The 13,450-nt window shown below is 41.2% G+C and overlaps 2 protein-coding genes across 6 annotated transcripts; both read left to right on the forward strand.

Annotated features, from left to right (window-relative positions):
• The first annotated feature begins 2,456 nt into the window (after nt 1–2,456).
• Nucleotides 2,457–3,065, forward strand: LOC122725129. Its single transcript, XM_043961860.1, has one exon. The coding sequence runs from the start codon at nt 2,457–2,459 to the stop codon at nt 3,063–3,065; it is 609 nt and encodes a 202-aa protein (XP_043817795.1).
• A 6,038-nt stretch (nt 3,066–9,103) lies between these two features.
• LOC110605672 (metal tolerance protein C2) lies at nt 9,104–13,185 on the forward strand. Of its 5 annotated transcripts, none has more exons than XR_006352555.1 (8): nt 9,104–9,737; nt 9,887–9,995; nt 10,471–10,504; nt 10,621–10,782; nt 11,339–11,449; nt 11,665–12,133; nt 12,337–12,410; nt 12,741–13,185. XR_006352555.1 is itself a non-coding variant. In XM_043961834.1 (8 exons), exons 1-5 carry the CDS (start codon nt 9,575–9,577, stop codon nt 11,343–11,345), a joined length of 507 nt encoding a protein of 168 aa, XP_043817769.1. In that variant the 5' UTR covers nt 9,104–9,574; the 3' UTR covers nt 11,346–11,449; nt 11,665–12,133; nt 12,337–12,410; nt 12,741–13,185. The 5 variants fall into 5 exon arrangements, 4 of the variants coding, with proteins under 4 accessions (XP_043817769.1, XP_043817770.1, XP_043817771.1 ...); XM_043961834.1 differs by having other exon boundaries at nt 10,471–10,536; XM_043961835.1 differs by having other exon boundaries at nt 10,471–10,536; nt 12,774–13,185.
• Nucleotides 13,186–13,450: the final 265 nt, after the last annotated feature.

The following is a 13,450-nucleotide window of genomic DNA, read 5'->3' on the forward strand; positions in this document are numbered from 1 at the left end:
ACCCATCAACCCATTACCAGGGTAACAAAAAAACCTAGAAAACTCACTGGAAAAGTAGAAGGAAAAAAATCATTTAAAAGACAACAAAATGATTGTGTTCAATAATAGAGAAAATATAAGCAATTTATATATAAAAAAGTACTACATACTAAACAGTAAATGGAGGGAGGGACTTAAAATAACTGAGGGGTTGGATTCTATATATTATGCAGCTCCAAACTACAAAATCAATAAATTACCAACTAACCCATTACCAGGCTAACAAAAAAACCTAAAAAACCCACTGGAAAATCAGAAGAAAAAAATCATTTAAAAGATATAACAAAATAATTGTGTTCAATAATAGAGAAAATATAAGCAATTTATATATATATATAAAGACTACATACTAAACAGTAAACGGAGGGAGGGACTTAAAATAACTGAGGGAGTTGGGTTCTATATATTATGCAACTCCAAACTACAAAATCAATACATTACCAACTAACCCATTAACAGGTGATGATCGCTGGATTTCTTCACCCCGGTCTAAGGCCAAGCCCATGGATATAGCCCACCATCTGAAGGCTTCTAAGTCTTCCTCAAGGAGCCATGTCCAGCCCTCTAAGCTGAGGGACCGGACTTAACCTGGATTCTTCTATTCGGTCGGCCCAGCCTTTCGGCCCCATAACCAGGCCTTCACTAGGCTCAGCCTTAACCTCGTCTTCCAGCCCGGTCCGGAAGAAGGAAAGTGGCCAGCCTATCCGACTGGTGGACCCACCCGCATGCGTACCAGGGAGGAATTAAATGGCCGTTACGTATGTAACAGGAAATCTGATATCCTCGTACGTCCATATCTGTATGACAGAGACACGTGGCCCAATGACAGGAATTTCGTTATACGTCACTAGCAGACAAAAAGAAAGGGATAAAAGGAGAAGCACTCTCCTCACAGGGGGAGGTTTTTTCTAAGTTCAAAAAACCCTTGTAAAACCCTACTTTTTGGATCTCAGATCATCAATTGGCCCCGTTTGTGGGAACGAAGGAGATCTTTTCATTACCGGAGTTCCATTCTTACAATACCCACTGAGATCCACAATGGCCAACCACAACGAAAACAACCTTGTCAACACACCTAACGACCTGAGCTCTGCTCAGGAGGGACAACTGTTCTCTTTGTCCAGCCCCACAACCCCTAAAAACCAAACACCAATCCCCTTTAGCCCCTCGCCAAGCTTGGCAGGGAATGTGTCTGGAGCTGCTCTATCCAACCAGGACCTCCAAACCATGGCCCTCCAACTACAAAATACCACTCACTGGTTGGGGCAGATGATGCAACAAAGGGGCCTTAACACCTCGGTGAATGTGTTGCCGGTGGTAGAAGAACCCATAACCAATGAACCTCGCCAACCTACCCTCAATCCTCCTCAAACAACCAGCTGAGAAACAGGAGAGAGAAGCAGGAGAACTGGTGGAGAGGTAGAGCCAGAAGCCAGAGTTCATGGAAGGAGGGTGAGGGAGTTGATTGAGAACGACGAGGCTGACAGTTACTCTGCCGGAACGACCAAGAGAACAGAAAGTGAGGCATGGGATGAGGAGTGTTGCCTGGAGAAAAGGCCCAGACAAGAGGAGGAAAGTGTAGATCAAAAGCTGCAGAACCTGAGGGAGCAGCTCCTAGCTGAGTTGGGGACGAAGGATCAGAATCAGGCTCTTCTGCCCACCTCTTCACCCTTCTCGAAGTGGGTGCAGCAGGAGACCATTCCCAAGAAGTTTATGATGCCTCCTATGGCAGCATATGACGGGGCTGGCAACCCGAGGGAGCACATCCTCAATTACAAGACCTTCATGGAGTTGCAGACTCTATCGGATGCCTTGATGTGCAAGGTATTCCCTACAACGCTGACAGGGCCAGCGCGGGCGTGGTTTAACAACCTGGAGGCGGGAAGCATCAAGAGTTTCGGGGATCTGGCCAACGCCTTCATCAGCCGGTTTATAGCCGGAGTGCCAGCAGAGAGAAAGACCAGTTACCTGGAGACTGTCAGGCAGAGGAAGGATGAGTCGCTGAGGGAGTATGTGGCTCGTTTCAATACGGAGGCCCTACAGATCCCCGAGCTGGATGAGAGCCGGGCGGTAGAGGCCATGCAGAAGGGGACGACCTCGCCCGAGTTCTTTGGCTCGTTGAGCAGGAAGCCTCCGACCTCACTAGCAGAGCTCATGAAGAGGGCAAAAAAATACATAAGGCAGGATGATGCCTTGATGACGAGCCGATTCGCCAAGGGGACAGAGGAAAAGCCCCCGAAGAAAGGAGGTCGAAGAGACAGGAGAAGAAACAGGGCAAGAAGCCCGAGCCCTACAGGCAGCCCTGGGACCGGAGAGACCAAAGACCTCTTCCTCCTCGGATTCCGAAACAAAGGCCGTTCCCCCCACGTATTCCGGAAAACCTGACCCCGCTCAACGCCTCCAGAGCCGAGGTGCTCATGGTAGTGCAAGATAAGGAGTCCCTTCAGTGGCCCAGGCCCATGAGAGCAGAGCCAAACCAGCGAGATCCTGACAAATACTATCAGTTTCATCGTACTCACGGCCATGACACCAACAACTGTTTCCAGCTGATCACTGAGATCAAAAGGCTGATCAAGATGGGTCACCTACGGAACTTTGTGAAGAAGCCAGAAGGAGAAAGGCCTCGGCCGAATCCTGCGGCCCAAACACCCAGGAGGACGGGAGCGGGACCGGTAAATGATGGCTCCAGTGGGACCATCAACATGATTGTAGGAGGAACGGGAGGTCGAATGAGCCGAAGGGGAAAGAAGAGAGGCAAAGATGGGGAAGCCAGCAGCGCCGAAGTCATGCAGGTGGTTGAGCACTCTCCCATGACTATCAACTTCTCTCCGGAGGATGCTCAGGGTGTTCAGATGCCTCATGACGACGCTCTGGTTATTGAAGCCGTCATCCATAACTACCGGGTGAAGAAGATCTTGGTGGATGACGGGAGCAAGGTGAATCTGCTGCCATACCGGGTCTTCCAGCAGATGGGAATTCCCGAGGAGCAACTGGTCGGGGACCAGGCCCCAGTGAAAGGGATATAAGGAATCCCGGTGCCGGTAGAAGGGAAGGTAAAGCTGGCTCTCACTTTAGGAGAGGCACCAAGGACTCGCACTCATTATGCGGTGTTCTTAGTGGCCAAACTCCCACTAAGCTACAACGCCATATTGGGAAGACCTGCACTGTTTGACTTCGAGGCCGTAACCAACATCAGATACTTGGCTATGAAGTTCCCAATAGAGGCAGGGGTGGGGGTAGTCAGAGGAAGTCAGGAGGAGGCGAGAGTAGTATATCTGGCCACTGTATCAGAGCCGAGCTCGGTTGGGAAAAGGCTTGACTCAAAAGTCCTGGAGGTAAGGGACGAGAAAAAAGAGGCCAGAACAGAGCTGGTCGGAGAGCTGGAAACTTTTCCTCTATCAGAAACCGAGACGAACAAGGTCTTCAGTCTCAACGCCGGCCTGACTGAGGAGCAGAAAACTGAAGTCATGGCCCTGATCCGAGATCACGCATCAAGCTTCTCCTGGAAGCCTTCTGACATGCCTGGGATGGACCCCGAGGTGATGACGCACAAGCTGAATGTTCTCCCTGAAGCTAGACCGGTGAAGCAGAAGAAGAGGGTGGTAGGAAGGGAGAAGCAACAGGCCACCAGGGAGGAGGTACGGAAGTTAGAAGAGGCAGGCTTTATCAGGGAAGTCATGTACCCGCAGTGGTTAGCAAATCCTGTATTAGTTAAAAAAGCCAATGGCAAATATAGGATGTGCATAGATTTTACTGACCTAAATTAGGCATGTCCTAAAGATTGTTATCCCCTCCCTGATATTAATAAAATGGTTAATTCCATGGCCAGTTTTGATTACATGTCGTCTTTGGATGCAATGTCTGGTTATCATCAAATCCCAATGGACAAGTCGGACGAAGAAAAGACCTCGTTCATAATAGAAGATGGGACTTACTGCTATAAACAGGGCTGTGCAATCGGTCGGTTCGGTTCCGAACCGAACCGAACCGAAAAGATCGAAAACCGAAGTGTTAAAATTTTAAAAACCAAAAAAACTGATTATGAATATATAACCGAACCGAATCGAACCGATAAAAATCAGTTCGGTTCGGTTCGGTTCGGTTCAAACCGAAATCTGCAATTTTTTTTTAATTTTCTATTTCTAATTTCAACAAATAATTCAATACATATTTCACACAAATTTATCAATAAATAAATCCAATTCTTCAACCAGATTCAACATCAATAACCCAATTCTTCAACAAGATTCAAAACCCAATTCTTCAACAAGATTCAAAACCCAATTCTTCAACAAGATTTAAAACCCAATTCTTCAACAAGATTTCCATTATGAATATATAACCCAATAAGCAGATTCATTGTTTAACAATACAACAAAAGTCATACCTCAATAAAAGAGGACAGACAGTCGGCGATCGGCGACGACACTCAGCAAATCAATAGGGAGGGAGGAAAAGAGATCGATGGGAGCGAGCGGTTCGTGACTTTATTTAGCATATCGACGGGCGGCGGCACTGAGCAAATCAATGGGAGGGAGGGAAAGAGATCGATGGGAGCGACAGATCGACGGGCGGCGACACTCAGCAAATCAATAGGGAGGGAGGGAAAGAGATCGATAGAGAGCGAGCGGTTCGTGACTTCGTTCAGCAGATCGACAGGAAGAGGTTGACGGTCGACATCGACGGAAAAGAGAGAGAGATTAATGGGAATGGGATTCGATGATTGTGAGTGAATAGGGTTTAATTTAGACTGTGAGTGAATAGGGTTTCGGGCTGGGGGAATCAGGAATGGAGAGGAGAATGGGAAGTAGAATGGGGAGGAGAATGGGGAGGAGAATACCTGGGGGATGGAGAGCTTGGGGTGCTGAATCAAGAATGGGGGAAGAAAATGGGGAGGAGAATGCCTGGGGGATGGAGAGCTTGGGGGATGGAGAGCTTGGGGGATGGAGAGCTTCGGGTGCTGGGTTAAGTAAGAAAGGGGGAGGGCTTGGGTTTGGGTTGGACCTGACCATTAAATCGGTTATTTCGGTTTGATCGGTTATTTAACATGTTTGAACCGAACCGAACCGAAAACCGAATAATTTTAAATATATTAACCGAACCAAACCGACCATCCTGACTAACCGAACCGATAAACTGAAATCAACCGGTTCGGTTCGGTTTTTTGGTTTAGACCGAGAAATGCTCTCCCCTAGCTATAAAGCCATGCCTTTCGGGCTAAAGAATGCCGGGGCAACATACCAAAGACTAATGAACAAAATCTTTAAAGATCAGATCGGCAGGAATGTGGAAGTGTATGTGGATGACATGGTGGTGAAGAGCCCGACCTTCCATCAACACTTGGTAGATCTCAGGGAGGTATTCGAGGTACTGGAGCAGTACAGAATGAAGCTAAACCCGGCTAAGTGCGCCTTCTTCATTAGAGGAGGAAAGTTCCTGGGGTATATGGTGAGGGGAAAAGGCATTAAGCCCAACCTAGAGAAAATAGAAGCTATCCTGAATATGCCAGAGCCTACCTGTGTGAAGGATGTCCAGAGACTTCCTGGGAGAGTGGTGGCGCTCAATCGGTTCATGTTAAGGTCAGCGAAAAGATGCTTGCCATTCTTTAAAAAGTTGAGGAAAGTGCCGAACTTCGAATGGACCGAGGATTGCCGTGAAGCTTTCAAAGAGCTCAAAAGCTATCTCAGCTCGCCTCATGTGCTTAGCAGTCCACTGGAAGGGGAAGAGCTCCTAATCTACTTGTCTGCCTCAGAGCAAGCAGTCAGTGCAGTGTTGGTGAGAGTGGAGGAGGGAGAGCAGAAACCAGTGTTTTACGTCAGTAAGGTACTTAAGGATGCTGAGATCAGGTACCTGAACATCGAGAAGATGGCATATGCTCTACTATTGGCAGTTCGAAAGTTTAGGGTCTATCTGGAAAGCCATCAAGGGGTAGTAATGACAGATCAGCCATTGAAGAAGATTCTCCACAGGCCGAAAACCTCAGGACGGATGTTGGCTTGGTCTGTTGAGATTAGCCCCTATTGTTTGGAGTACCGACCTCGCACCACCATAAAATCCCAAGCCCTTGCTGACTTCATAACGGAATGCTCATTCAATGAAGAACGGGGAGAGTCATCTTCAGAAGCGTTGGGGAATGAGAGAGAAGGGGAGCCCTCCCGAGAGTTCAGCTGGAGGCTGTATGTAGATGGGGCATCAGGTGCTGGGGGCAGTGGTGCAGGAATAATGTTGAAGGGACATGGAGAATTCAAGGTTTGTTACACCCTACGCCTAGAATTCAAGACCTCTAATAATGTGGCAGAGTATGAGGCCTTAATAAATGGAATGCTGGTAGCAATGGAGGTAGGGGCAACTGACCTCGAGGTAAACAGTGATTCCCAACTGGTAATCAATCAGATAACAGAGGCATATCAGGCTAGAGACCCTAACATGCAGAACTACCTAGCAAAGGTAAAGGCCATAGAAGCCGAGCTCATGGGTCGTGGGATCACTGTGAGGTACCAGAGAATACCTCGGGAGGAGAATGAGGAGGCATACCTGCTCAGCAGATTGTCCAAAGAAGAGCTGGAGCAGCTCCCGGATGAAGTGTACATACAATACATCTACACACCAGCTTTTGATAAATCGGCCACCATATTGTAGATAGAGCAGGGCCAGAGCTGGATGACCCCCTACCTGGAGTATTTGGAGGAGGGAAAGCTTCCCGAAGACAAGGATGAAGTAAAAAAGATAGCTGTTCGAGCTGCTAATTACCAAGCAGTTAGAGGGACTTTATACAGAAGGGGGAAATCCAGTCCGTGGCTCCGATGTGTGAGCCCAGAAGAAGCAATAAAGGTGATGGAAGAGATACATCGAGGGATGTGTGGAGCCCATGAAGGGGCAAGAACGCTGGCAAATAAGATATTCAGGCAGGGATACTACTGGCCCACCGTTAAAAAGGAGGCAGAAGAATTTGTCCGCAGATGCGATGTGTGCCAGAGGTTTGCTAATGCCATCAATGTCCCAGCCACTCCTCAGTCCGGCATATCCAGCCCGTGGCCATTCTCACAGTGGGGAATAGACATCCTGAGACCTTTTCCCAAGACCACAGGGCAGAAGAAATTTGTAGTAGTGGCTGTGGAGTACTTCTCGAAATGGCCAGATGCAGAGGCAATCCCCACAATCACAGCTCGCAAGATGATAGACTTCGTATGGGGTAACATCATCTGCAGGTTCGGAATACCGAGGGTACTCATCTCAGATAATGGCAAACAATTCGACTGCAGTGCCTTCAGAGCGTTCACAGCAAACATGGACATATGGCACAAATTCTCCTCGGTAGCCCATCCTTAGACTAATGGCCAGACAGAGGTCACTAACAGAGCTACCCTCCAGGGGTTAAAGAAGAGGCTAGATAGGGCAAAGGCAAACTGGGCACACTACAAAAAAACTGTGAAATTGCGACCAAAATTAGCGACCAAATTTTTTGGTCGCTATATAGCTACCAATCAGCGACCATTCTGCGACTGAATGAATGAAATAATATTTTTATTTAACAAAAAGCTTAACGACCAATTTTTGGTCGTTAATTGGTCGCTATTTAGCGACCAAATATAAAATGGTCGCTAATTTAGCGGGAATTAATGGCGCGAGTTATTAGCGACCATATTTGCGACGAAATTGCGACAACTTTTTGGACGGGGATATTTAGCGACCATATTTAGCGACTAAAATAATTAGTCGCTAAATAGCGACCAATCAGCGACCAATCAGCAACCATTTTATTTTTAAAATTTTAATTTAATTTTTAATTAAATTTTATTTTATTTAAAATTTTAAATTAAGTAATTTCAATTCGGTATATAAAACGACGTCGTTTTGACAATTTAAGGGATGCTCTAATTTAGGGATGTAAACGGGTAGGGTACCCGTGAAAATTAAACTACCCGAACCCGAACCCGATTTATATTAGTAATATCTGAACTCGTTCCGAACCCGATTAAAAATTAATTTAAACTATTCGAATCCGTTCTAAACCCGATTATTACTATCCGAATAAAACCCGAACCCGTTTAATCTTATATATTTTAATTAATAATTTATATAAAAAATATTTTTCATTAATAATTTTCATATAAAAAATATAATATTTCTAAAGAATATTTAAATTTAAATTTTTAAATAAAAATATATAAAAAAAATTTATAAATATTATTATAAAATATATTTTTTTATATTAGATTAATTATTTATATAAACGAATTCGGGTAGTGGGTACCCTGTACATAAAATCCGAATCTGATCCGAACCTGCAACGGATATTATTTTTAAAACCCGAACCCGTCCTAAACCCTATTATAACTACCCAAATCCGTCCTATTAGGGTTCGGTCGGATCGGATACCCGAAAATACCCGATCCGTTTACATCCCTAGATATTACTAATATAAATCGGGTTCGGGTAGTTTAATTTTCACGGGTACCCTACCCGTTTACATCCCTAGATTAGAGCATCCCTTAAATTGTCAAAACGACGTCGTTTTATATACCGAATTGAAATTACTTAATTTAAAATTTTAAATAAAATAAAATTTAATTAAAAATTAAATTAAAATTTTAAAAATAAAATGGTCGCTGATTGATCGCTATTTTAGAGATTAAAATTAGAGATTAGAATTAGGGATTATGAATTAGGGATCAGGGATTCGGGATTAGGAATTAGAGATTAGGGTTAATTTTATTATGAATTAGGGATTAATTAGGAATTAGGGTTAGAGATTACAAATTAAGAATTAAGAATTAGGGTTAATTTTATTAGGAATTAGGGATTAATTAGATATTAGGGATTAGAGATTAGAATTAGGAATTAGATTAGAGTAGGGATGGCAAGCGGACAGATTTTTACGGGTACCCGATCCGCCCAAACCTTATTAGGATGGATTTAGATTTTTACAAAATGGATTTGGGCGGATTCGAATTTAAAAAATTTTACCCGTCTCAGATTCGGATTCGGATAGGGTTCGGGATTAGGTGATCGAATAACCGTTACCCGAACCCGGTTAGCTAATACTAACAAATCTAACCCTATGCCTAATTCATTTTTTCATTTTACTCAGCATACACTGCTCTCTCTCTCCGTCGGCGCCTCTCTCCCCAGCTTCCCTTCCCAGAATTCCCAATCAGACGCCTTTCTCCTCCACTTCACTGACGACTGTCGGCAGCCCGGTGGGCACCGACGGCGTCTCCCTAAATTTTTCAGTCGGTGACAATGCTTTACAGTCGGAGAAAATGCTTCGTTTAAGTATCAGACGCACGAAACCAATTCGTAGCATCCATGGACTGGAGATTTCGGATTCGGTGCAAGTGATCGTAGGTACACTTATTGGCGGCAGTCTTCATTTCATCAGCAATCTGGAGAGCCACACACTCCGATTTCTGTTATTTCGAATGATACGGCAAGGCCTCTGCTTTCGCGCACTGTTTCGAGTATAGACATCCCACCGGAGATTTTCTCCGACGACTACGAAAGGGAAAGCACTTACGAGGAGGAAAAAGACTCCATGAAAGAGAAGAAGACATTATCAGTTTTGTATTCGGTGATATCGATATTTAGAGTTGTAAGGTCCGGGAATAGGCAAATGAAGAGGCTTTTTATGATGATTTCGCTCAATGTTGCGTATTCTACTGTGGAATTGGGAATTGGGCTCTTCACGGGGCGTGTTGGTAAGAATGTTTGATCGCTACTTGCCTTTTATTAGTATGCTGAAATTCAGGGGCTATTATTATTGTTTAGTTTTTGGGTTGGGAACCAGTTAGTTTGTTTCATAGCGTGTTAATGATTTCGGCATTCTTTTGGTTTGTTGTTATTGCAGGTTTTGTATCTGATGCATTTCATCTGACATTCGGTTGTGGTCTCTTAACATTTTCTTTATTTGCCATGGCTGCTTCTCGAGGAAAGCCTGATCGTGTGTACACTTACGGGTGAGCCTTGAATCTGTTCCCCTAGTGTAGCCTTACTTTAGAGCATCACTGCTGTCATGATATTGATTCATAATTTTGATTTTATTTTCTTTATTTTAGTCTTTTGAATTTATTTTAATTGTTAAACTCTTCTTACCAGGTACAAATTTTTTACATGATAACCAAGTAAAAATTTCTTCAACCTATTTCTATAGGATAGAGAGCAATAAAAATATTCATCACATAAAACTTGGCTAAATTTCTGTAAAAATTTAGTAATAGTAACCTTTTTGAAATTTATTAAAAAATAATAATAATAAAGTTGGATGATTTTTTTTTAATGTAAATTAGAATTTGGTCATCATATTGATATTTAGAGAGTTTGGTCATCATATTGATATTTAGTGAATTAACCTTGAAATGTGAATTTTCGTTCAAGTGTTAGTTGTCTTCTTTATTATAAATGTTAAGCTGGTATTCTCTTATTGTTTCTCAGGTTTGATATTGGCATCCTGGTTTCTGTCCCTCGGGTATATTGCTTCATCTTGCATTTTCAACTTCAGTTCTGTAACGCCTCTGGGTCTTTCTCATTCTCACTACTTGCTGCCCTGGTCGTTTTGTTTATAAATTGTCCCTTGAATTGCAGGGTTGAGAATGCTGAAGTCTTATGTTTGGGACTAGTTTCAGTTGCAGTTTTTGTGCTTGTCATGCCACTCTTTAAATCTACTGCTGGCGTCTTACTTCAAATGGCTCCACCTAGCATTCATTCTTCAGCATTGAACAAATGCCTAAGACAGCTGAGATGCAAGTAAGGTTTTTGCTAACAAACCTGCTCTTTGGGTGCATTATCAATTTACCTCATTTAAGTGAAGAAAAATTTTATATTATGTTTTCAATTTGCTAAATCAAACGGGTTTCGAATGATTCAAACTTGTTTCATTGCTATGGGTTCTCTTCCTCAATGTATCTTTTCTGTCAGTCTCTCTACAAGTTTTTTCACTCTTCAATTTCTTGTTGTAATGTAACAGTTTTGCCAGTAAATGCTAAAGAAAATGATATATAATTGATTAATGGTTGTGTTATGATGAATTTGTAATATATTTATTTTGTTTTAGTATATTTAAATTTTCTAATTTAGGTTTGTTGTTTGTTATTTGGGTTATAATTTTCTAATTGAGTCATTTCCATGTGAACAGTCACAGGTCAATAAAGACATTTTTTTTTTTTAATTTTTAACCTTGAGATCATAATTTGTTAATGTACTTAATCTTTATTATTCTGTTTGGTAAACTTTTTTTTCCAGTGAAATAATTTTATCATGAATTATTCTGACATCAGTTCATTTCCTTGTTATCATGCCAAAGCCTCTAAAGAGAGATCATGGTTATCCGCTGCGAGTGGTTGTTCCTGGTGTTATAGGTGCACGTTCTGTCAAATGGTTGGATTCCATTAACATAATTGCAGAAGAATGTCAGGTAAAGAAGAACACTCTATTTTTTATTTTTATTTTTTAGTTGTGGCTTCTTTCCACAGCTTAACGGCGTCCCAGGGCATGGATAGAGTGATATGTGCTGTGAAAATAACTACACTATATCTTAAATTAACTTCACTTCTTTTTTCCTTTTCTCCTCTCTCCACTCTTTTTCAATCCATGATATCATGTCGCTGTATTTTACATCATTGTCTTTAGGGCTTCTTTATGCAAAAAGACTACAAAATGTTTCCCCCATCAGTGAATTGGGATAACATCAATTGGTCTACCAGGAGGCCACAAATGGATTTCCCTGTCCAGGTATATGCTTGATGTTGCTGCAAAGATTTTTCATTTGTTTCTTTGGATAAAAGGGAGAGTTTATTACAGAAATGAAAACCACCTCCTCAACCACCCCCCCCCCGCAACCAAAAAAGAGGAGAGAGGATACTGGATGATAAAGTATCTTCCTCTCGATGAATACAAGTTATTTGGCAATTCATTGGTTGAAATCTTATTATTGGGAGCCTCAGACAGAACAGATTCCTTTCCAAAGAGATGGAACTGCTGAAATCAGGAAAGAAATCAAATCAAAGGAAAGAAATCAAATCAAAACTCCAGGAATTGGCATCATGCTTGAAAGTTAGGCAGAATTCCCTACCTGGTTCTTCACTAATCAAAGGAAAACGTGAGTTTACAACTCTTCTTTTTCTGTTTCTTTTATACTATGATGCCTTATATTGGTGTTATTCTCTAGCTTATGAAATGCACAAAGAGTCATTATTTGAGCCTAAAAAAATTCCATAATTGATCTATTTTATTTCTTAGTTATTAGTTCTTCGATGATTCTCCAAATATAAATTCACTAATCTCTTAAATCTCATCTTGAAGGTTGCATACATTTCTTGGCCAAAGTTTGGAATTCTTTACTCATAATATTGCATTCCTTCCTCAAGACTTAGAAGGTAATAATTTTCTCTCACTTGTTTTTATTTACTAATTGAAGTTTTCAGTATTCTCTTAGAGTTATAAAACAATATTATTATGTGATTAAAAAATTACTAATACTATTTAATCACAAGTATTATTAAATTAATATAATATAATTATTTTATTATAATATATTAATAATTAAAAAAATAAATACATTGCGCCACTCTAAGCTATTATTTATTTTTTTCATTATTTATTTTTTTATTTTATTTGTAAGAGGTGAGGTCATGATTTAATTTTTTATTATTAAAATATTATAATTATATTAATTAATTAATATATTATTTTTATATAATGTTTAGGTAGTGCTACCTCTTCTGCCTTCTCTCAAACAGGAACTGGGGGAACATCAACAAATGTTCCATCATCCCAATCACCAGAATGGAAGAAGGAAATTGAAGCAAAGTTTGAAGAGAAGTATAATAGTTTGCAGAAACTTGTAGAAGACCAAAATCAGCTGATAGCTAAAATGCGTGATGAAATACAGACAGCGAAGATGGGACAACAGTCTTCCTCATTGATGCCATCATCGTCTGATATTCCTCCAGCTCATAGATCCCTTGTTGATTCACATATGGATTAGCATAATGTCATTTCTCACGTACTTAAATAATATATTTTATGATAGGAATTTGATACTATTTGGATCCATTATATATTTTGAGATATTTTAAGTTTCTTAGTGTTGAACTATAGTAATGTTTTGAACTTTTAGATTGCAGAATTATGAAATGAAGTTTATGTGTATATATTGTCTTTGATGTTTTATGTATTGGAATGTGTGTAAATATTGATATTATAGCAGGTTTATGAATTTATTGAAAAAATAATATGAATCAGATTTAAATACATTTATTAGTGACTAATCAGCCACAAAAATAAATTAAATAATAAATATTTTTTTAATTTTACTATTAATTTGCGACGAAATAGCGACTAATTGCTCTTTTCTGATGCGATCAAATAGCGACTAAATAGCGACCAAATTAGCGAAAAAAACAGCGACCATTTT

The sequence above is a fragment of the Manihot esculenta genome, chromosome 11 (genome assembly GCF_001659605.2).
Source record: "Manihot esculenta cultivar AM560-2 chromosome 11, M.esculenta_v8, whole genome shotgun sequence".
Lineage (NCBI taxonomy): Eukaryota > Viridiplantae > Streptophyta > Magnoliopsida > Malpighiales > Euphorbiaceae > Manihot > Manihot esculenta.